We start from the raw sequence: 25,618 nt of genomic DNA on the forward strand, positions 1-25,618 counted from the left end.
GATGCATGATTACGGAATACATACGTATTCTACGAAGCAGAATGTCGATCATTGAACAAGTTATCGTAACTTCAAGTTTCGAGAATACGTACACTAAACCCGATTAACACTAGAACTACCATGTAGCAAGTGCAACTGGCATACATTTCGTTCCAGTTTTGTTTAAATATCTACTTCGATAGAGAAGTTTATTAGAAAAAGGTTCTCGTGAAAACATATTTATAATTTCATTATTTCTAAAACAAAAAATTGGGAGCAAGTCATTTTGACAGATCCGATAGTCCTAGCGTTGAGCACGTTTGGTGTCTAAGTCGCGATACCTTAGTTTCTTGCTTCCGGCGACGTTCTGCAGATTCTACCACTCTACCGGCATCGTCTTCTCGATCCTTTTTATATTCCGCCCGAAAATTTGTAATCGGTGTTATCGGCGTTACATATGGATATGGAAAGGATTTTATCAGTCACGATCTAATCGCGCACACATATAAATACATATGCTCGTACAAAAACAGCGTGACACTTGGTCTAACATGTTCGAATCCGCCGACGCGGTGAACTCTTATTTCATCACTTGAAAGCAAATCAACTACGACATAATCAATGACGGAAGATGATTAATTGGCGATCTATCGATTACAATAGATCACCTTCGCCACGAGCTGTACGATCGAAGCTAATCTTTAATCGATTTTTTAATGGATCAAGGTGCACCGGTAACCTTCGTGAAAAAAGAACAACATTGCGCAATGGAAATTACCTAACAGCAGCGATTTGTTTGTTCATTCGAATACGTCTTTGACGTCTGAATTTTCGTGGATCACCGACAAGATATTTGGAAAGACTTCCAGCCCCCGTGTTAAACATGCCGCGCTCGCTATCTAAATAAAATATTTGCTCGTGAACTACGTCAATGACATAGGCAATAAATAAACATGGAATGTTAACGTAATGCATTCTGTAATTGTTCCTTATTGTTCACCATTGTAATCATTGTTTTATAATCGATAGTTTATAGGTGTAGGAAATATGAAAGTAACATCACAAAAAAATATCAGAATTTAAAATTAATTTGAAAATTATTTCGATACAAAATAATGATTATTTAACAAAAAATACAACTGATGATAAAATTCAATCGTTCTTATTGTGATCCTTAGTAAAAAACAGAAAATTAGCTATTGTTTATATAATGCTATTTGGAGACAGTAAACGCACAGATACAGAGATACAGAGTCAACCGATTTAGATGAAATTTTCAGTTCGTGTATCACTAACATAGAGGTAAAGACACATATTTTACATTTTTATTGCGGATTTAAATAAAAAAGTTTTGGAAAGTGTCCAAGTCATTTTAAGTTTTAATTATAATTGTATTGTTTGCTATTTTTTTATACCTTATAGTATTGTTTCTTTATATTTTATATTTTTTATATTTTATAAGCAATAAACTTTATGTATAATCATATTTACTAATTGTATTGTTAAATTTCATTTTCTGTGAGTCAATACATATACATTAACCACATCTAGACTTTGCGGTGCGGCGAAAACGGAGCAGTCGAACTCGAGGCGAGAAGGACTCTCCGCGTCTCTTTCTTCTCATACGCTGTCCTTCTTTGCTTTCGAAACTTCCGTCGTTCATTACACAAGTAAATATCATCGGAATTATGTTATATTTAGTATCGTTTTCTTTAGAAAAATGCCACGAATATGTTGGTGAAAGTCCCATAAAAAAATAATTAATAATAAAATAGTTTATTTTTTTATTTAAAGGCCTGAGCTCATGCCAGTCTTTCATCTTTTCCAAACGCTTCGATTCTCCACGTCCCTTTTTTCTCATAGAATGTCCTTCTTTGCATCCGAAAGTTTAATCGTTCATTACACAAGTAATTATTATCGGAATTATATCATATTTTGTATCATTTTCATCAGAAAAATGTCGCAAATTTGTTTGTGAAAAGGCCATAAAAAGATAATGAAAAATAAAGAAGTTTTGTTGTTTGATTGGTAGCCGCCGGCTGTCGAGCTTCGCTGTCCTTTTCTCCATTCGACAGGGGATCACAGAAAACGTTTCCCGAAAGCTGAATGTCTCTGACCGGACCTGAGTTTTGCGCATTAATAGCGAGCTTACAATAATCTTATACTTTTTGTCAAAATTTCATTTTCTATTTAAATTAGTTTGTTATTGAAACTCATTAATAGTTTTAAATAGTACTTGAAATATTTTAAATGATATTGAAATATGGGAATATTACAATTTGGAATATTTCGTCGTTAAAGAGCCTAGCCGGACGAGGTAGTCAACATAACATAATCCCCCATGGTTAATCCCCATTAACCTTCTAACATAATTGAATGGCCGTTGCGCCATTTGATTTTTGGTTAACTTTTTCCAAATAATTGCATGCAGAAATATTGAAAAAATCTGACGAATTGCGGTTATTGATATTCATATTTGAGAATTTCTGTCGATTTTTCGGTTGAAAATCATATTTACAAAAAATGAAAGACACGTAAAAATTCCAGAAATGCAGGTTTTTTATAGAAATTGAAAAAGGACATCGATTCTATTTTTACAGTAGCAACATATCTTTTTTTAATCGAAAAAGTAACTATTATGAAATAAATTTTTACAACAGAGTCAATAAATTCATGTGTAAAGCTAAATTAAACCAAAAATGAAATGGTTAAAAATTTCAAAAGTCTAAAAAGAACTACGATTCATAAGTGTCTACAGTTTTATTCGATCCCTGCTTTAGTTATTGGTCGATACAACTACATACATTGTAACGCGCGCGCCAGTCTTTGACTGCTCTGTCCTCGTTACAGCATTCAAACGCAAAAAAAGAATCGCAAAAATCTTCAAAATTATTCAAAGTCGAATAAACCACCGAATAAAGACACAGATGGAAATGAACACTTTATTCAACGCTAAAGATGAATCGTTCAACCCAATGAAAAATTATCTTTATTCGTCGAATAAATTCATTACGTGTGGAATAGAGATAACATAATTATTTTTATTTGATGCGTAACAAATCATTTTTTATCTTTTATTCGCTGTTTAAAATGTCTATTTCAATAAAAATTTGCCCATCTTTGCTCCTACAATTATATTATTTTATATTATATTAATTCATCCGCGTGATTCTCTCTCAAACTCTATATTATTCGGAATAGTACGTTAAATAAATGCTACTCTGGTTTTCAACATATTTCTGTTCCCACAGATCGATTCTTGGAACAATTATCCATAAAAAAAGTGTAAGGAAATAATGCTTGTTTATGAAATATTTTTAAATTACAAATTAAGGTATCTCATATGAAATTTGAAATAGAAATTGATTTTCCTAAAATTATGCTTTAATACTTTCTTAGGAAAAATATTTCTACGAATTTTTTGTGCTTGATATTAGTTTTACTTTCAATATTTTAAATCTTAAAAAGCAACACTAAAAAAAATATGTGTTTAATTCGAATACGTTCGTCGGAGAATGTAACACTTGATAATCGAAATGGGTCCGTTATGACTCACCTACTTACCGACGAGAATTTCTTTAGTGGTCTTCTGCACCGACGAGATACCGTCGTTGGCCTTCTGTTTCTTACTCCAGCCAAAATCTATCCTAGAGGGCGATAGAAAACACCGTATTTTTCGAGCGACACATTCTCTCGTAAGGCTGGCAGTCTTTCTAAATATCTCGTCGGTGATCAGAGCCTACATAGAAGAGCCTCTTTTAACATAGAAGTAGTATCCACTCTGGCATTATTTGGAATCCGCTGCTAATGATGCAGGTATGTAAGATGATGCAGGTTCTGATCCACGCTAAAAAGATGATGCAGGTTGTGGTCCAGGCTAAAAAGTAGTCTAGGGGGCAGCACTGTACCGGGAACACCGAAACTCCGAGCGTGAGCACTCTCATATCCACTCTGCTTCGGATCAGTGTCGCCCATAGACTTATATAGAGACCATAGACTTATATAGATCTCCATAAGCTATGTGTATTTCCTTCGATTTTCACGATCTGGTGAGAAATTTTTCTCGATCTGCTCCGGATTTAACTGCTCGATCCGAGGCTTTTTCGATGGCTAAACCCCCTTTATCCGACTGCGCGTCTCGCTCCGCGTGACGGTCGCATTTCCAGTGCTGAGATATCGACCAAGATTTCTCGCGCATGCGCGGCGATTTTAGTCGCAGTAAAGTAAAATTTTTGATAAAATGGGATACCTTGATCGCCCTGCAAAATTTTTAAAAATTGTTATAATTTGATTTTGAAAATAACGAACTCTACGCCTCTTTGTAGCTCCTTCTCCAATATTAGCTGCCGTTGTATAATAAAATATTAACAATAACTTATCATAAACTTGTAGGACACTCTTCTCGTCTCGAAAGAAATTATTCCGGTACTTTCCCGCCAATATCACTGTCCCACTACCTTTTTCTCAAAATATAAATACGTCACTCTTCTGAGCGCGCATGCGCGAGAAAAGTTGGCCGATATCTCAGCACTGCATAGTTCTCGAGGCACCTTGGGCCTCCCCATATATCGATAGACTTTAAAAGTATTTTAACTATATTCCTATTTGTAAGATACACATATAGAAATATACAGGGTGCTAGACTATACGTGGTAGAAAATCGAAAGGAAGGTTCTCCATGTAATAAATGTGATAAAAGATATTACAATTGTATACTGTTGAAAACCTTCCAAAACAAAACCTTCCAAAACCTTCCGTGTTTCAAGTTTTTGGCTTTATTTCGCAGAGAATCAAGACAAAATATAGCTGAATTTGTAGCTGGAGATATTTTCTAGCTCGCGCTACTCTCGATTTTATCCAGAAAACTCATCCAATGGCATAAAAATGTTTGGATTCCACCGCATGCACATCGTTAATTTTTGGCCTACTTCTATCGCGTATATTACCAAATATCTGCATAATCTCGTCAGTTCATGACCAGCGCGCGCTAGATTGTACCTTCCTCTTTCCAATGAGCCCTTTCCCAGTGAAAAATATTCTCATATAGGGACGAAAAGTTGAGGAACGTAAAACCATTTTTCGCCTATTTTTGTCGGTAACGTGGTCGCTCTACCTTATCGCGAATCTACGGAGTTTATATCGAACTAGAAAATATTCAACTTACCTCGTGACGCGTGTCCATTGTTCGCAGGTGTAAGGGTAAGAACGAGAAACTAGCGCGGTTTCTTTTGAATATTTCAATTTATTCCATAGGGTCAGGCGTTAAATAAAATTCTCGGGTTAGATGCTAGCACACTGTAAGGATGTAACGGCGAGACTCTCCGGTGTCTGTACACGTACGAAACGTCTCCGGATACGAGCGAAAAGTTGAGACGATCGCGTGAAAGTAAGGTTTCTGTGTCGTTTCGGCATGCTCCGGAATATTCTTGGTTTTGCCACGTCGCTCTATGGCACGTACGTTTACACGCGTTTCCACCTACGTTTTCCAATGGTCTCGCCGAACCCGATAGAAGCATCTCGGGTCCCTGGGGCAAATGGCGAGAGCAGTTTTCGAGGTCTCGGTGTCCACGCGGTTTTATCACAATATGCATCGGGCAGCATAAATCGGTGTATCCTCGCAGATTACAAGTGGTCTCTACGTATGCGGTACCGGGCATTCTTCACTGATCGTTAAACGTTAGATCGGCATCGAGAACGCGAGTCATCGAACACGGAGAAACAAAAGACAATCACGAATACTCGATTGCACGCGCACAGGCACACACAAAAACGAACACGCACGCAAACACACTTCCATCTTTCAACCGCGAACCTTCACACGTGTTTACCATCTCTCGCTTTTTCCTTCGGTCCATTCAATCTTCTCGAAGATTAAAAAAAGAGAGAGTATTGTCTGTTTTTTGGAAGAAGAGACTCGAAACGAATCGACAATCGCGATGGTTCCGGCCCTATCGGAATCGGATGAAGAACTATAGCGATCATCGGTGTAGCTAGACCTCTTCTCCCAAAGAACAGGCGCTAAAGTATCGTTTGCGAGTCGATGCGATGCGATGCGATCGTTTACAGTGGGCTAGTCTAAGAAACAAAGGTTACGCAATCGACTAACAATTTCGTTTGAGGTCCGACGAATACAGTCGCCACCGATTTGCACATGAATCTTTGCTGCTCGTTACCTTTTATAATAGCGAATAACATAAATACATTATTAAGAATAATAGTAAGAAACGTAAGTGTACTCGCGCCCGACGTATCTCCTCTATCGCTTTCGCTGCGAGATTCTCCGCGGCACCATTGTCGCCTCGCGTTCAGTTCGAAAAACCCTCGCACCGGAAGCGTTACAAGCGGATCTCGGGCGGCGAACGATTAAATGCTCGTCGATCCTCGCCTTTCGCGAGACTGCGTCGACGCCTAAGTAAAAGAACAAACGAACAAAAACAAAAAAAAAAGGAAGAGAGGAGTAAAAGGGAAAGTAAAATCACTGACACTGTTCAGCGAGTTGCTCGATTTCTAGAGAATCGTTCAAGTGGTCCGTATAATGCTTTCGCGATTTTAAAAACCCTGTTCCCTGTCGCCGAGTCCTTCCGTTTCGTTCCTCGGGTCGGCCGAATCTTGGACAGCCCACGGCATAGGCACTCATAGATTTTTCTACGATCGGACGCGGCCGTCGCACCTTTCCGTGGTAGTCGAAGAGTCGAACCGAACCAGAGCGTCCACCATTTTTCTCTTCGTTTCGCGAAAGGCAGATAATATATCTTTCGTGGACGAGACGATTTCACGTCTGTAAAAATGGGATCGCGCGATCCCGACGCTCCCACGTCCACGCAACCATATCTCGAACGCAACGTACAATTTTTTTTTTATATTAATTTCGCTTTATAATAATAATAATAATAATAATAATAATAATAATAATAATAATATATAATTATATAATTACAAATAATTATTCATAATATTTATTTGAATATTTCACTAGATTTGTAGAATAATGTCTCTGTCTCTTTTTTATTTTGCCCGCGTTTAGGCTCGACGTTGCCTGGATGATGTCAAGGCGCTTCTTCATTTTTCCGTTTTTTTACTTTTTTGATTTTATCACAGGAGTCGATTTTCGACCGCGCTTCGGAGTACCGGTTGCTGGAACGACGCGGCGGCGCGGCGGCGGAGCGATGCGCTTCGTAAAGAAACAACGTCGATTTCAGAACATTGTCCAACGAAATTTAACTTTCTTTCGCGTTCCCATACCCGACGGGTGAGTCTTCTAAGCTTGGATGCATCGAACACCGATCTGGTAGCCATTTCTCTCGACCATCCTCGGTTCTTCAGAAATTTCATTCGAATTGTCCTGTTTCGATCGTGAAACCTGTGCAATTATTATTTTCAATAAAACGGTTTCGCGGATTCCTTCAGAACGACGACACGGAAGAAATATGCGCATAGTTGTTACTAAAAAAATTCTTAAAGTTAGAAATCTGTTCTACGAAATTAACCCTCTGTGAACAAGGTTTTTTTCAAATAGTAGGAATATTTTCGTCGGAGAACTAGATTATTTATCAAAGTTTTAAATGAGGGGGGAAATTGAACAATGTGAACACATATTTTGGTATGCATATAACGAAAATATACATTTAAAATTTCAGGAATTGGATGCGTACCGACTTGTGTTGTCGTTAATATGACATTCGTCCTCAAAAGGTTAAACCTCCGAAAAACCAAGGGTGGTGGAGCGAAATCGTTTTCAGACTCGTGGCAAGCTCATCGAAAATCGAAACCTATAAGAATCACCGTTCGGTTGTCGGCACGTAAAATGCATGTTGGATAGCCTAACAACATCCTCGTGCACGCGAAAGAAAACTTGGGAAGGGAAGCCTCCGTCTCGCGTTTCCATGAGCGTGTTCCCTCCCGCGGGTCTCTTTATCGCGCGCCCGTTCTTCTTTATTTACATTTCACCATAGAATCTCAAACTGTTCAAACCACACCGTTCAACAAGCTTATCCTCGAAGAAAAACAAGGATTTTCCTCTCTATCCTGCCCACTGTTCTCGCGTACCGAACCAGAATCTGGAATACCAGCGAAACCGAATGGAATTCCTTTCCCCGTCGCTGTATCTGCCGCGCGATCTCCGCTATCGACGAGACTCATCTTCGAATTCTGCTCGGTCGCTCGTAGATCGCACCGAGCCAACGAGTGTCCCGTGAAATCGCTCGATAATCAGTCCTCGCGGTAACTCGGTTCGCGTTAAAAGGTTTACACGCGAACCGGTGCATCGTCGAGATCGTCAGGCTTTGCTCGAGTCTCGGCCATAAGGAGGGTTGTCAGGATTGTTCCCGAGAGCCGTGGTAAAAGTCCGACGGTTTTCTGCTCGTCGGGGAATCCCACGGCCCGGAAACGTCGAATGTAAAAACGCTTATTTGTTGCCAGTGGATTAACGCAGGATCGATGAAAGCGGCGAAACGTCTAGAGTTCCGTGGAATCTAGCCGACCGGCAGCCATCGCGAAATCGGTTCTCTCGGCACTCGAGAGTTTCAAGAAAGAAATGCTCTCGCTGCTGCTGCCGCTGTCGATGTCTCGAGCCAGTTCCAGCGGGTGCCTGGTCAACGTCCACGGGGATGTGCCGTCTCCGCGAAACGTCCCGAAGGACGTATCAGGTTTTGTTCGATGGAGGATACGCGCGCCTCCGCGAGCCGATCGATGTCCTCTCTCGGCTGGTCGCCACTGGGGACCATTGTTCCCTCTAGAGTACTCGTGACACATCGAGGACGCGAGTAACGGTCAAAAGGAATTATTTACATCGCGGTACGTTATCCTGGGAAACCACACGATCACAGCCACTCGGTGAGACAACCACCGAACCACATAACCACTATGGGAACGAGGTACGTCGTCAGAGCTCGCGACAAGGACATTTTCTGTCTGCTCGCGCCGTTGTCCGCGGTGGTGGTGCTGTTTCCGGTTCCTGTACTGCTGCCACCGCTGCCGGTACCCGCGCCGGAACCGCCACTCGAATCGGACCCGGAACCGGGTGCGGACCCGACCTCGCTCTTGCCACCTTTGTTCGGAACCGTGTCCAACCTCGGAGGTACCGGTTCAGGATGCGCCGCCGGAGGAGGTTGCTTCGGCAAGTCCGGCGACAACACCTTCGGCTCGTAGCCCGAACCCTCGTTGAAGCCGTCCTCGTCGTCGGTCAGCGGGTTTTTGTCTTCGTCTATGCCGCCGCCGGATCCGCTTCCCGACCCGTTCCAGTCCGTGTCCTCTGCAATTTCGAAAACATCGTTATCATGTCTACGTTCTTGGCACAGTGATCCGAAACTGTCGAAACGCCAACTAAATTCACGAAACTTCGATTCTTGAAAACACTCGGCGCTTGTATTTCCGGCGAGCATGCAAATGGACTGCTATCAAAAGACCCGTGCTCTTCATTAGGGTTGCATTGCAATCGGCAAGTACGGATCGAATGATATATTCCGTGTCACGAGGACCAGCTTATCGCGAAGCAAAATGCCGTCGACTGGCAGCTCCATTTAATCGATTCTCATTATCTATCGGACATCGTCGTTGATTACGCGAGTGGATCTCCGTTTATGTATTAGGTGAATAGCGCGTGATACGCTGCCACCATTGGTACGTCCGCGGACCGATATTCGCTTTAACCCTTTCGTTATTTAGTCCGTACGATATATGGCAATGAGCTGCCACGGTTTCTAGTTCGTGCGTCACACGAACAGTGCGAACGACCTTAAAATTTCTAATCAATTTTAGAATTCGTTCGAATTTTATGAATTTTTTAACGAAAGATGAAAGATATTGGTATTTCGCTCCTATTTCTCGCAATCAATGAAGAACATTTTTATTATGCACAAATATCCGCAGTTTAGTAGCAAGAACAAAAACTCAAGGGGGGAACCTTGTGTAAAATGAAATTTTTGAGCACTTTTTTTTTTGTTTAAATCGATAGAAAATTTCCTCAGGAATACGATAAAAATGGTTAGAAAGTGATCAGAGATGTTCTTGTACGTTATTTTCAAAATAAAGTGAACGGTTGTATTGAGCGGAGCGGCTCAGGTAGTCGGGCACTCGTCGGAAAGGCTCGTGCTTCTCGAAAAGAAGAAAAAACGGCTGAAGTACAACTTTTTGAGGAAGAGGAAGATCTGCTTCATGACCTCGATATCGCATTTTTGCACGATATACAAACACGTAACGTGTTTTTCACGTTGCTCAAACTTTAAACGCATTATCCTCGAAACGCAAAATTTCAATTTTCGAAACCCGGTATATATATTCTATAAATAATTGGCCATAACATTACAAGCAACAATTTTTTAATTTTTTATTTAAAAGATTGTTATTAACAGAAAATCCGTTTTGTTTCAAAACTTCGCCATTGTTGCAATTTTGCAAATTTTAATACAAGAAAAATGTTATGTTGTGCGTATTTGCATAAACTAACGATTCCATTTTGATTTTTTTGTTTCAGATCATTTTTGTGCACTGTACGCTGCTCTCTGCATTTCCAGGATTCCATTTTCGTGCCGCCATTGCACCATTGATATTAACGATTAAAATGTATAAAAAATATTTTTGTTTACATTATAACGATACTAAATGATACCTCAAACTTTGCATCAATCTACGCATTACATTAAAAAAAAAATCTTGAAAAACAGGCCATCTACACAAGGTTCCCCCGCAATTGTAAAGAACCCAATTGCAGCGTTTCACTTCGAATATCTTCGAGCATAAACGAGAAACGCGGATAGCATAAGAAATGTCCAACATTTTTTGATCGAGTTGGTATTTTGGCGGACCGCGAAAGGGTTGATGAGGGAACGCGATGTTTCGTATCCGTCTCGTACGATACACGATCTCGGAGAACATTTATAATAATCTCAAAAATAGTAGATTTACCTGTGTCTATCCAATCGACGTCTTGGCCATTGTACGCGGACTTGAGTCTATTCGTGATGGTGGTCAACGCGAACACCTGATCTCGAACGATGGTTGGCCTCGGGCCCGAGCTGCGCACCTCCGGATTCAAGCTCTGCGTTTCGCCGTTCGATGACACCGGGTATATGTACCTGTAGCCGCGACAATCAATATGCATTTGAGTTTTTCAACCATGCATGGGACCACGGGACACCGTTACAATGGCTGTTTGACTACGCGTTGTAGATATTAGGGGCGGTTTGGGCAAAGGCTGGTTCTACGAGTCAAGCCAACGCGAATATCAAAAAGGGTCAACAAATGTTAGTTAGTTAGTGTTTTCTTTTCAAATTATTATGGGGTCACTGAATTATGGGTATACATTTCATCAAACCATTTTCTGTTAGAAAAGTTTATTCTTTAACCCTTAGCACTCGAATGGCGACTGTAAGGCGCCACTAAAAATTGCTGCATCATTATCCAAAATATATTTGACTTTATTAAATTTGTTTGCATTTAATAAATTACTGAACACTTCAGTACTGTACGAGTAAATTGCACCATTTTTGTATGTATAACCTGAAAAAAATGTATAGATGGGAAATATTCTAGGTCGGAAGAAATGTTTCGTTTTGGAGTTAAAATGGCTTCGAGTGCAAAGGATTAATAGGATACGTGTATCTGTTTGAACGGCATTTCTATTCGAATAGGTAAACGGTGATCCTGGTGGATTACGTTTTGATTAAAAAAGTACAAGAGCCATCAGATAATATCCATTTTCTCTGCTCATAATATTGGAAGCGCGGAACTTGTATCTAAATGGAAAAGATGTGTACAATCTTATGCTCATTAATTATCGCCAACAGAAGGTACATCCGTAGAAAGTTATTTTCCGATCAATCTAATACATCTGCGGATCTGTACGCACTTTGTTCTCTCGCAGCTTTCTCAGCGAGCAGAAGAAAGTAAACGAAAACGAAAACGAAAACGAAAACGAAAACGAAACGCGTGTCGAGTCGAGGGGCGTACGATCGAGCGATCGAATGGAACAAGAATTGTGCGACTCACTTGTCGACGTGCGTGCCGTTCCAACACTCTTTCGTGTTGCTGGGCGGGACCACAAGGCCGTCGTTGCACAGTTGGTACGGCAAGTAGACCCAAAACTGGCGGGAGTCCCGGACTCTCTGGCGAATCTCCTTCACGAGCTTGTCCAGGCTGGCTGCGGCCGAGGAGCCACGATCCTCGGTCAACGTTTCCTGATCGAAGTTCAGCGACTCGAGCTCCAGTTCGCGGTCGTCCCTGCGTCTGCGCCTCCTTCTACCGAGCTTCGGCCGACCGCAACCGGCGAACACTCTCTGCGAAACGTCGGGCCCGGTCTCCTGGAAGTTCATTATCGCCTCCGAGATTTTCAAATTGATCGGCCGGACCAGCATCTCGATGTTGAACGGGCCCAGTAGCCGCTCCGCCACCTTGTCCACGGCCTCTGAAATTCGATCGCGAGCGAACAACGTTCCCATTAACCGTGTCGACGCTTTTCGTGTCGAAATAAATTACTAAGTAAATCGTTTTTACTCGGTTAACTGCGAAATACAGACAATACTAAATCGCTAGATCTTACTCGTCTGTGAAGAAAGATTGTTCTATTATACTAGCATACACGCTTAGGAGCACAGGCGAGAAAACGTTAACCGTTGGCCAGCTTGCTGTGCAACGTGGCAGTCAAAGTGCCAATAAAAATTAGTTGTATCCTTCGCCGGTGTTGAAATAATGTAGTCACATCGTGAGTAAAACTCACATCCGGGAATGTCGGGGCGTAAACGCGGCGTCGCTTTGGCTGTTACAATGTAACAACTTATAAAAAGCCTAATGGAGTGTGCGTCATATGTCGAAATGACGATCGGAGGAAAAATGACGATCGACACGAGACTAGAGTGGGGAAGACGTTAGCTGCACGTCCACCCAAAGTTCAGTTCGATAAAAGAATCGGTTTGGGCAGGACATACCTGGTACGTGTAATAAGTTCGACACAAGAGTCGATTTAGGCAGGACATACCTGTGTTATATATATATATATATATATCAAGTTTTTATATTAAAGAAAGTTCCTTATTCACTAACGCTGTGCTTTATGATAGCACAAACATCATTCCTATCATATCCTCGACAGTCGGGATCGTAGAAATTGCATAAGGCGATCCGAAACGAATGTCGAGGCTACTGTAAATTAAGAACGGTGTGCCGGCTAGGTATTTCCTGTTTGCGATGAACAAAAGTGGTCAACTGGCGACGACGCGACGATCGCATATCGAACGGCGCGAGCCCGTAATTACCGTGGAACAATAGACGGGAAATTACTCACCGACAAAGTGATTCCATTCAGCGTCCAGAGCCGCATGCTGGGCCAAGCAACCCTTCATCACGTTGGTACACATGTCGCCGCACGCTAGCACGTTCCCGGCGATCCCGCTGCACGACGGGCAGACTGTCATTCTAGTGAATGCAGCTGCACAGTCCGTGGACGGCTTCAACTGCAAACACAAAACGATTTTCCAGCTGTCCCCTGGGTTAAGCGCGACGAGGCGACACCGCACCTTTTCGAGCCAGCCGAGATTCGTTACGAGCTGGAATCGTTGAATCGACCAGCCGACGGTGATGGTACGTCGCACGAGATAACTATAGATTAACCTGTTACCTTCCTAGCTTACCCTCTAAATCGGAAAGAGCGTTTCCGTTCGAAAAAATGAGAAATCGCTCTTATCCCGTTATTTTCTCAGACTTAGAGAGTACAATTTCCGGCAATGCTTGCCGAAGCTACCTCATTTTTAAGAAACAACATGTTTTCTCGACGAAGAACGGTAAACTAATTTTCAATTTTTAGTGAACATCGATAAAGTTTAGACAATCGCTTGAACGTTATATGCTCCGCGGTGAATGCATTAAAATTTGAAGGCGAGTTAACTGCTCCACCGCGGCGCGTAAGCATTTTCCAGCGACGAGTTGACTCGTTATTCTCGATTAACAGGTTAAGGAGAAGAAGAAGAAGAAGAAGAAGAGATCGAGTCTCACCGACTGCATGTTTTTCAGGATGTCTGCAGCCACGGTCAGAGCCTGGCTAAACGCCCTTGTCGCGACGAACGATCTCTTGATCTGGACGCCCAGTTTCTGGGGGACATCGCCGAACGGCCTCATCTCCTTCATACTGTCGCCCACGCACTCCAGATACTTATTGTCGAAATTGTATTGGCTGTTCAGGACCGTGAACATTTTCAGGTAGAGCGTGTTGAAGAAGTTGTCCATGGCGTCGTTCAAGTTGACCTGAAACAACAGTTCAGCGTGTCATCGACGAAATTCGAGCCTAATCAAAGTTTATCCATGTTTGGTAGCCGTGTAAAGCATGGATCGTAATTGTTATAACCAAAAAGAAAAAAGAATCATAGAATAACAAGTATTTCGTATTGGTTACAAATAAGGATTATAAGTAACCGATAATTTTTTCTCTTGTCGGTAAATGGTATCGTTAAGAGAAATTCATTTCGATCACTTATAACAGTTATCAATTTATTTCGGTAGCTCATAACAGTTATCAATGAGAGAAGTTCATTTCAATCACTCATAACAGTTATCGACGAAGGGAATTTGTAATAGTTATTATTAAATAGTACAACTTTTAAATGGTAGAATGCTACAATCAAAATTTAATGCGACAAGCATGAGTTTTTCTAAATTTTCTCCTGACAAATTACACCGCAAATCATCTAACGTTAATTTTAGAGCGGAAAAGGTTCGTTCAACGCTAACCTGAGTTGCGGACACAACGTGAATTATGCACGCTAATTTTGATAAACCCGGGAGGAGGCTATATTTCTGATTTTCCTAGTTAAAAACATTTTGAAAATTTTTTTTTTAGATTTTTTGTTGTTCTTACGGTCTGTTGATTCGTCTTGTTGTGCGAAACCTTCTCAATGAATTTTACTGGCTTGCTCCAACCGAAAAAGAGTAGACAACTCAGTAATTAAATAAGCAACTGAAATGAATTTTTTCATCAATAATTATTGTGAACAAGTGGAAAGAAATTCGATCATCGCTAACTGTTGCGAGTGATTGAAATAAATTTCTTTCATCGATAACTGTTGTGAGCGATCGAAATGGACTTCTCTCGTCGATAATTGCTTTGAGCAATCGAAACAGTTTTCCTGCATCGATAACAGTTATCGAGGAGGGTCCAATTTTCTGAACACTAATAATTATTATTTATAACCCAAAAGTATACAAGTCGATATGTTTTAATCATTTTGTTCTTCGAATTTTTTTATTTATATTGTGTGTAGATTATCTTAAATTTCAATAACAATCAACGATTAATGATTTTTATCGTTGACAATTTTAGAATAACTGTTATTTTTGGTTCCTGGTGTAAAGTCATCGTGTTATGCGAGTCCGCGTTCTACGAACTTAAGAATTATTACGAAAAATCAGGTTTGGAAAACTGACAAAATTGCGATGTACAGCCAAATCTGACGATTAGACTGAATTAGATTAGAATTCTTGAACATTTTTATGAATTATTTGACATCAAAATATAGGGAAAATGAGAACATTGTTTTCGTTCCTATGCTTCTGGTAAAGAGAAAAGAGAATGATGCACGAAAGAAATACATATTTGTGTAGCTCCAGTATCTTAAAATGAATACAGTCAATTTTTATTTTGCATAAAAGTCCGCAGTCTATTTATGACTGTAGACATTTCTCGCGAATTGGACATTCGTAAACGCATAAAGATGGTAGTACAATGATTATAGAAACGAATTTTCTTTTCCAAATGAAAAATGCGAATGTATAATAATTAATGCGAGGGAAAGAATTCTTCCTACAATTACGCTCGGAAGATCGTCCTCAGCATATTTAGTTTCGCGTTGAACACTCGAGACGAACGAAGTTATTACCGCTGATCGATCGAAAAGGGGAAACAAAGAAGGATCGTCCGAGGATTATCCATTCGTAGATATTTCCGCTGTATAGTTTTTCATCCTGGCCAATATTCGAGCGTGCCGATCGAAGGAATAATCCGGCGGGCGTATTATCGAGTCGGCGCGGCATCGAAACGGGGGAAGTAAAAGAAGAAGAAAAAAAAAAAGAAACAAGCAAACGATGAATCCTCGATAAATTCGAATCCTCCTATTCTGCGAGGCGAGACGCCATATATATGTATCGTCGATATGAATTTGTTGCCGGAATAACAGCGAGTCGTAGCGATCCGAACGCACAGTAGTAAATTCTTTACGGAGCACCCAGCATGTCAGAGGAATGCAAATTGATCTAACTGCTCACTCCGGATGATCATATTCGGATATATATATATATATATATAGTAGAATCGTGGTTAGGCTACTCGATGTGAAAGCATAGGAGTCAGGGGTGGAACGTAGGACACATTCTTCCTTCTTTGAAAATCTAGCTGGCCGCCAGGCTATCGATCCATTTCTAACGTACTATTCGTTTGGTCGCGTCGCGTCGCTTCTGTGCAACTCGATACATACACAGTATGTACTACACAAAAGTATTTGGTTGCTTGCAGCGTTCACCGCTTACAGAAGAAAAGAAGAAAAGAGGAAAAGTTCAGGACAGAGATCACTTTGACAGTCAAAGAAAAAGCTCTTATTTCGCGACAGATTATCTAGCGTCAAATGGTCTTACCGAGGAAATATTTGCAACCACAAATATATATATATTTTTCTTTCTTTTTTGGCGTTTTGGTAACCAATATGGTGGTCGTCGATCGAGCAAACGAAATAAACGAAAACTCACCGTCCCCTTGGCGTAATAATTCTCCAGTTCCTTGAACAGATCCGTGAAGACGTACGAGTTCTGTTCGTAGAGCATGCCGTAAGTTTTCTTGAACATTTCGTGGAAGCTTTTCTTGCTGTCTGCCAGCAGAACCTTGAAGAAATCTGAAAAAAGAAAGAAGAGAAACCTTGTCGGTGAACACGATCGTTATCACGCGTCGCATCAACGTTTCCAACACCTATTAGACAAGTGCAATAAATGCATAAAGACCCGCAGTCCACCAATTAAAGTTCCAAGACCACAAATCACGTTTCTCTTTGTACCCATCGTATTTCATTTGCTTCTTTGATGACTAAGCGATCGTCTCAATGATTTTTCACCGAAGCGCAACACAGACTTTGCTTGTAAGTATCGCGGCTGCAACTATCGAGATGCAGTTGCACTCTGCGTTCAATTTCGTTTAGAAGAGCCTGACGTAACGGTCTGAAATATTCCGAGTATGCGAGCAAGGATTGCCTTCGCGCAGACTTTAAAAAATCGCTGCCCTTTTAATAGTCGATGAAAGCAATTAGAAAAGCAAACACTTCGACAATTAGTGTGTAGTATGTACATGGTATGTACAGTCAATTATACTACACGCTTGAAACTCGAAGGAAATTCACCCTTTATAGTAGACAATTTTTTTCAACAAAACAGATTATAAAACACAAAAACTCAAATTTTCAATGTGTCGCCACTTTGTTCATTTGCAACTTTATTCTTGAGATGGCTGTATTCATACCAAGTAAGAAAATAACAAGTTAAAAATCGCATAACTTTGTTAATATTGGACCATGCGACTTGAATTTTTTTAAAGAAGTTAGAACAATTGGTTTGCTATATAAAGTGAAAGAAATTTTTTACAAAAATTGCAATTGAATAACTAGAGCTTGCATTGAATATTTAGAAAGTACGATCTGTAGATCTGTTTGAATTGTACATATTCTGAGAATTTCATAAAAATCGATCAATGTTGCAATGAACTACAGATGTTCCAAAATAATCACATAAAGGCGAAATTCCCTGACAAGGCCAAAATTCTGCGATTTTCACACTTAAGCTTTCATCGTTAAACGTTTGTAGCTCATTGCAACGTTGATCGATTTAGATGAAATATGCAGAATACATATGTATAATCGAAGACAATTCTTTGTTTCCTTGTTTCGGATCACTTGGAGAGACTGGATCGCGGGAACCTCGAAAAAACTGTTTTTATCACTATTTCTAGTAACAAATTTATCGTTTAAACAATCTCATAGTAGGATAAAAACAAATTTTTTGTATTCTTGAAAGTTTATATAACAGGCATGTAAAAGTTCACACAAGGATTTCTCCAACTTAAGTTAGGGTTAGGGTTAACTACAAACATGTAAAAGTTTAAATTCACAACGTTTACCATTTTCGAGTAAAAAATTGGTAAAGAACACCCGTCGCACGGAGGTTAGATGCATCTCAAAGTGAGTGCAGTGCGCAGACATCGTCCCCGAAGTGTTGAACAAAAAGGCTCGAATCTACCGTACCGCTCGAAAAAGACAGAACTAAATCGCAGCTATAATCATCCAAAACGGTCTTTGATTAGCCGCCCTTGTACGCCGAGCAACCAGCACCCTGTGTCTCGGTATGGGGCCGGCCACGTTTTTTCCCTCCGTTGGATTCGTTCAGTCCGACGATGCCCATACGAGCGAGAAGAAGATCCAGGCGATTATCGACCGGTCGGATAAAGGTTCTCGATCGGTTGCTCGTGGGTTGTCGCCGGAAGGAAAAGCCGGCGGACACTCGAGCCAGTCCGGCAAGAGTGTGGTCGGCGGCTTTTCCCAAACCCCATCCCCGTTCCTCGTCTGAATCCCCAATTGCGGTCGCGCGGCACCCTCGACGCGTAACCCCGTGGATCTCTGTGCCCCGAGAGCCCGGGGTTCTTATCGTCGCTTCAGCCGCGAAGAATGTGATTAAAATTCCTTTTAACGACGCTAGGGAGAACAGAGAGTGCGAGAGAGCCCCTGTGCGACGGAATCGTCGCCAAGCCGCGCCGAGTCGCGCCGCGCCGGCTACGTTGACGCTCCCGACAAAAAGCTACCAGACTGCCGCGTCGCGCCACTCCGCGCGAAAGGGGAACCAAGTGCTTTGTACGTGCGCCAGCAACCACCGGCGCTGAACTTTGTCAGAGATTTTAATTCGAGCTGCGAGAAGCTGCCCGTCTATTCTCGCCAGGAGCGGGTCGCGCGACGGCTTTCCCCAGTTTCACCGTGAAAAACCATTCGCGGAAAACGGAGTCGCTGCGCTGTGGCCGTTTTTCTAGGGCATCGCGTCCGTCGACACAGTGAGACGAAACTGACGATCCGACGGCGATCGAAAATCGATTTTTGTTGTACAGTACTCTCTCCCAATCAGGCTTGCCGGACGGGTTTGTATTCCTCTCAAAATGCTTCCCCCTCTACCACCGAATGTGGCTCGATTCTCCTCTAGCAACTCTCTGCACGATGGGATGCGTGACGTCATCTCTCTCTCTCTCTCTCTCTCTCTCTCTCTCTCTCACTCTCTCTTTCTCTCTCTCTCGTGTATAGGGTATGGGACCCAATTACTGTGCCTACATTAATTATACTTATTTTTAAAGCACAATGAATATTAAAAAAGAGATATTACATTTTTTCATTAAAATCTGTTAATACGTATGTTATATATCTCTTTTTTAATATTCATTATGCTTTAAAAATATGTACAATTGATTTAGGCATAGTAATTGGTACCCCCACAGTAATTGGGTCTCTTACCCTAGAGTCGAGAAAGGGGAATCTGGTGGTAGAGGGGGAAGCTTACGGACTGTACTCTGACATGCCTGCTCCCAATCAGTGTCTTGTCTCCCACTCTATCCTTCCCCTTCTATGACGCTATTCGAACACGTGGGGATCAAATTTGGACAGTTACTGTAGAGACCTTTGCGACAGTTACGGAGATAGTTGGACACGGGGCTGTAGGCGAATATTTTTATAATCCGACTGATCGTCTAGTCCGGATGCCACCGAAACGCCACCCCTCGAAATTTCATTGAAATCAGAGGAGACATCTCTGACGTAATCCTCGCGAGTACAAAGCACACACGAGCAACGAATGCTTTTTACTCTGGGGGCACGTTGAATTTGCCCGGGGCGGAACGCTTCGGGGTGAATGATGTCAGGTAGAGGCACGAAACACCGCCTGTCTCTCTCTCTCTCTTTCCGTATAGAGCGCACCAGTTTCGTTACTTTTGATTTTGAGGGAATCAGAGCAGAACCTATACCGTGCCGGATATAGAGTATGTGACGCGAGATACGCATCAGGGGGAAATGCGAGAGCCGGCGAATGGTGGACATGGACAGTTGATCGAATCGTCGATCGAGTATCGGGATTCTTCGGGGACTGGCTATTCTGGAAACAATTTGGAACGTCGACCGATGATGCTCGCAGCGGACGCTCGAACTCTTCGTCGACTCCACGAAGGATAAAAAATCTGTAACGCTACTGCTTTGTATATTTTATCGAATTCTTCAGAAGCTAATCATTACATTACAGACCTTGTGTTCCATTAATTTCAGTACAATTTAAGTACAATTAATATTAAGGCGATCTTGAGTTTGATCAAAGTCAATACAACTTTGTTTTAACCCATTTGCATCATAAGGAAATATGAAAAGAAGGCCTTTATCAGCAAACTTATTTTTTTATTATATTTAATACTAGAACGACCGGATCAGTCAAAATGACTGCTTCCTAATTTTTTCTTTTACAATTACTGAAATTGTAAAAATGTTTTCATCAGAAATTTTTTAATGAACCTCTTCATTGAAGCACATATTACAATAAAAGTTGTATGAAGTCTGAATGGGCACAGTCTTGTCACTGTTACAAAGCAATATACGTCAGTCGCATTTATTGCACGGTCGTTCTAGTGTTAAGTACAAAAATGACTACAAGTAAAAGAACTTCATATTTTAGCATTATAAGAAAAAATCAGAATTACTACTTTCATCTCCAACAACACCCTCCATTTCTATTTTTTAGCTAACGAATAATGATAGTGACCAGGAAAATTCAGCGTATATATACGCTGCGGTGATAGTGACCAGGAAAATTGAGCGTATATATACGCTAATGATGCAAATGGGTTAATATCACGTTGTTACCGATGGAAGGACGAACTCAGCAACCCATAATATGGTGACCTTGACTTGGACTTTGTAAAAACCATTGAAAATATTGAAGGTCACCGAAGGATACCGAATTATTTCAGACGGTAGTTCTTACTGACTCACCCTGTACAGTGTTTCGTTTATCTGAAAACGGAAATATCTCGTGATGCACTGAAGTTACCAAAAAAAGTTTGTGTACAAAAATTTGTCGTTCGGTATGAAGGGAACAATCTTATGGTGTAATTTTTTTCAAGACTCGAATAGTGGTGGGGGAAATTTCTGTTCATAATGTTATGATATTATGTTATGTATATAAAATAGATAACAATTCCGAAAGGAGTTTGAAATTCCAAAAAGAGCTTCGATCGTGTATATCTGGCTATCGTGACGTTTACAAGCACGTGATCAAACGACCGTCGTCGCAGAAACTTACCACTGACTTCATGGTAACAACAAATAAATCAACTCTAATATTTTCAACTGACGAAAGCGATTTTGAACCAGTTCATCACAAGAAGATGCGCGTTTTGGACTACGACGAGTAGTATTGAATTATGTGCATTTTGAAAATTTCTCCATGTTTAAAATGAGAAATTAAATTTTTTAAAAATGTTTCCATGTGTAATTTAATTATTTATTTTGTTTGGAAAGCACTTTCTCGCTATTTCGTAAATATTTGACATATTTCTTAAGTGAGACTTTTTTTTAAGCAGTCCCTCTCCACCGCATAAAAAAATATTCTTTAATATGTTGTAAAAAATTATTTGTTATAGCTATTTATGAAGTTTCTGAATATTTTTTTTTTGTGCGTTTTCTTTTATGCGGTCCCTATCTACCGCACAAAAACAGGTTTGACTGTATTGTAGAACCGTATAGTGTTGCTGCTATACGATGTAAAGAACAACACGAGGAATGAAGGAATTTTCTGATACGTCTTCTAGTTTGGTCACGGGGTGTGCATCAACCCGGCGAAATTTCATTGAAATCGTAGGGGGCCACCTCTGAAGCAGTCCTTGTCAGCTGCTTCTCGCTATTTACTCTCTTTCCCTTTCAGCCGGTGTTCCAGCGGTATCTGCCCCTCCTCGTCGTCCACTTTCCGACCCGGTTGCTCTCTCCTTCTGTCGGCGGTTGTGTCGCCGTACTTGCACTCGCGGCGAGTGGAGAGCAAAGTGGGCGTAGGTAGCTAGATGCGGCTAGGTAGCTGCGACTCAAAGGGAAGCGCGTCGACCGTCGGAGAAACGGTGGCGGTCGGCTGCAAGGTGGGAAGGGTACCTGAAGAGCACCGGCACCCCGTGGTACGAGTCCACGGGGAAAGATCGAGGCTCGAACGAGGGGGCGACGCCGCCACCGGTGGGCCGTGTGTGCGTGTGCCCACGCGCGCGCGTGTGTGCAGGTGCCGCCGCGAAGTCGCGCACCAAAGAGTAATTTCGTTAATGAGAATCGTTGGGGACAGGTACCGGAGATTTTCAAAGCGGCGCGGCGCCTCGTGTAATATTCGCCGCGATGCCCGAAACGGTCACCGACGCGCAGCCCTTTGCTCTTAAACGGCCTACAGGCGATACGATTTATCCTACAACCGTACAACCATGTAGACAGGTGAATTTGATCTGGGTTAGGGTTAGGGGTTAATTTGGAGAGCAAAATCTGTAGTACGCTTGCAAGAAACATATATATTTGCGTGATGATCTCGGATACAAAGAGTGAGCTCGTGCGTGTGTTCTACTCGGCGGTCTATCAGAGAAGAGGGACCGGTACGACGAAACGCGAACGCGTAGTAGCATGCAGTATACAGTGAATTCTCGTTACGAGTCAGTTCCGCCGTTCTGGTGACTGACTCTTAGACGAAATCTGAGGTTCTCGTCGAGCATCGCATCAGGGCCCGCTCTAGGGGGGGGGGGGACAACCCGGGCATTTGCCCGGGGCGCCAAAATTTAGGGGCGCCATTTTGGCTTTGGCTGTAAGTGTGAGAAAAATAATGATGTTTTAAATATTCAATTAATCGAAAATTTCAGACTACCCTTGCCAGACAATTTTGCTAAAAAAAAAGGTCATTTTGTTCAGCGCGGTGCTTAGTGCTTAAAAGGGGCGGCAATTTGTTTTTTTGCCCGGGGCGTCGTAACCGCTAGAGCGGGCCCTGGTCGCATTTGAAATACACAGGGCACACTGGAAACCTAAGAGTCATATCTGTCTACAAGTCATAAAAGTCTATGACTACTAAGCGATAGTGACAAGAAGACTGAGAAAATGTCCGTTTCCGATACAATGTTGCACGGAGAAACGGACAGCGAAGCTCGAGAGCCGTCGCCACTGAGAAGTGTAACATAACATGGTCAGATATCTCGGTGTGAGACCAGAAGACCACTACTAATCCAATTACAAAACTTCTTTATTTTTCGTTATTTTTTTATGAAACTTTCACCAACATATTCGTGGCATTTTTCCGATTAAAATGAAACCAAATATGATATAATTCCGATAATATTTACTCGTGTAATGAGCGATGCAAGTTTCGAACGCAGAGAAGGATAGCGTATGGGAAAGAAAGAGACGCGGCCGCGGACACAGATCAAAGCCCGCGTGAGCGCAGGCCTTTAAATAAAAAATTTAACTTCTTTATTATTAATTATGTTTTTACGAAATTTTCACCAATATGTTTGTGGCATTATTCTGATTAAAATGATACCAAACGCGATATAATTCGGATCACATGTACACTAATTTTCCGTTAATGTAATTGTAATGGGAAGTAACTTTCATCGTTCATTACATAAGTAAATATCATCGGAATTATATCATACTTGGTTTAATTTTAATCAGAAAAATGCCACGAATATGTTGGTGAAAGTTTCATAAAAAAATAACGAAAAATAAAGAAGTTTTGTAATTGGATTAGTAGTGGTCTTCTGGTCTCACACCGATATACTCGACGATGTTGTGGCGGCGACGGCTTTGGATCCTCACCGCGGTTGTGTGGATACTTCCATTGACTCCAAATTGTAAGGTTGGCACTGACTCGTAATGAGAATTCACTGTATAGAGTTCTATGCTCATTGGAATATATTTACTAAGAACAGATGTCGCGATTACAATCAGTAACGGTAGATTCCTACAATGCTGCAAACGTGATGGACGACACCGTTGTATGTACTGTCCGTCAGCCAGAAGATAGCTAGTCAACGTGTTCACGTTTTCGCTGTATCTTGACTTGCTATTGGCAGAAGACGGTGACGGAGAACGACACCGGTCATGGTTAGGAATGGCGTCGAAAACCACTAACCGTGATTTATCACAGCGATCGCAGAATCCCGATCACGGTCGTGATTTTAACTTCATTCACGCCGTGATCGTGATTTTTAAGTTTTGTTGCGTGACCACGCGAACGCAGTTATGGTAGCGCTACTGTACCGTATGGTCGATTAATGGCGACGGAGAGAAATTTGAATATAAATTGTAATGTTCTGCTTCAAACCGTGAATCTCATATACATATAGTTTATGCGGGCGCGATAGCTTAGAATAGGCAAAGAAATAACGCGAGAGGAAGTTTTCACAAGTTCACAATATATATACAGCGTACATATACGGGGTGTTCGACCTGATAAAAGTTTATCATTTTTGTCTGTAATATTTCTATTTTAAAACAGAACAACTTTTTTAAAATTGGACCAAATGATTTGATATTTTGTGACAAGTTAAAAGGAGTAGTTTACTAGATGACATGCAAACATTTTTTGAAAAAATAAGTAAATAAAGGTCACGTTTAATCACTTCGTCGTCTGAGCCTCTAAAGAAGATTTAGGAAAAAAAGATATAGTTAAAGTATTAAGTACTCTTAAAATATTTCACTATTGTTCCGACATTATTTATGTATAAACATTGTTCTAGTGTTTTGTTTTTATATTACATATTTTTAATGTATTTTACATAGTAAACAGTCTTGTTAATTTTTTTGTTTTTCCATTATTTGTGCCAAGTTTTTACGTATTTATATCCTATCTATATTATTTTGTAACAGAGTTATATTTATGTTTTGTGGAATTAAGTATAAAAAATATTAAATTCCGCTCACGTTTACTATTTGTAATCATGAATTTATTCGTTATTCCTCATTGTTCCTCATTATTAGAATGAGGATCTTTATGCAAAATAAAAATTTTCTATCTAAATTGCGACAAACTGGAGTGGAATAAAAACTTGATTTCTTTCTTAATATGTTCAATGGGTTGAAAATAATATGACAGAAGCTTTGAATTTATCTAATGTTTTTACTGTTTTCAATTGCATCTACAAATAGTAGTAAATGCATAAAATCCGCAGTCTACTCATTATTCCTTTACTTTATGCGATGTGATCGATGAAACTCAGCCAATCAGAAGCGATCACGAAAATCACGAATCACTGTGAAAAATCACCGTGATCGGGAACGCACATGATCGAATCACGAGTGATCCAAAAGTAGCAGTTCATGCCATCCCTAGTCATGGTACGATGATTTCGCATCGTATGCAGGCCGTCTAAACTAAGCGAACATCGCATTTCGAATCAAGTCGACTGAAAAAGCACACAAGGGTTAAAAATAAATTGTTGCTATATTCTCCATCGGCGGTCAGGTTTAAAAATGACGTTGCTCACGGAATTACTTAATAAGGAATCTCTCGGAGCCCCGCCTTTGATTTTCGAGCACGCAAGCGTTTCGTTTAATGTCGCGCGTCTGTCGCGCGGTACCTGTAGGGGCCG

General features: G+C 41.1%; 1 protein-coding gene and 1 long non-coding RNA gene across 2 annotated transcripts in view; both read right to left on the bottom strand.

Moving 5' to 3' along the window:
• Positions 1-8,610: 8,610 nt before the first annotated feature.
• Dlp (glypican dally-like) overlaps positions 8,611-25,618 on the bottom strand; it is a 143,155-nt gene continuing 126,147 nt past the window's right edge. Inside the window, exons 3-8 of the mRNA XM_076801026.1 lie at positions 16,702-16,844; positions 13,963-14,211; positions 13,256-13,424; positions 11,965-12,379; positions 10,882-11,051; positions 8,611-9,229 (exon numbers count right to left, since the gene is read on the bottom strand). Of these exons, the coding sequence (XP_076657141.1) occupies positions 8,799-9,229; positions 10,882-11,051; positions 11,965-12,379; positions 13,256-13,424; positions 13,963-14,211; positions 16,702-16,844 (1,577 nt within the window). The 3' untranslated portion in view covers positions 8,611-8,798. The remainder of the gene's footprint in view (positions 9,230-10,881; positions 11,052-11,964; positions 12,380-13,255; positions 13,425-13,962; positions 14,212-16,701; positions 16,845-25,618) is intronic.
• LOC143361530 (uncharacterized) lies at positions 21,196-21,736 on the bottom strand. The gene is made up of 2 exons (XR_013083483.1): positions 21,337-21,736; positions 21,196-21,257 (listed from the first exon to the last, which is right to left on the bottom strand). It is a non-coding gene; the product is annotated as an uncharacterized LOC143361530 (long non-coding RNA).

Source organism: Halictus rubicundus, chromosome 15 (genome assembly GCF_050948215.1).
Source record: "Halictus rubicundus isolate RS-2024b chromosome 15, iyHalRubi1_principal, whole genome shotgun sequence".
Classification (NCBI taxonomy): domain Eukaryota; kingdom Metazoa; phylum Arthropoda; class Insecta; order Hymenoptera; family Halictidae; genus Halictus; species Halictus rubicundus.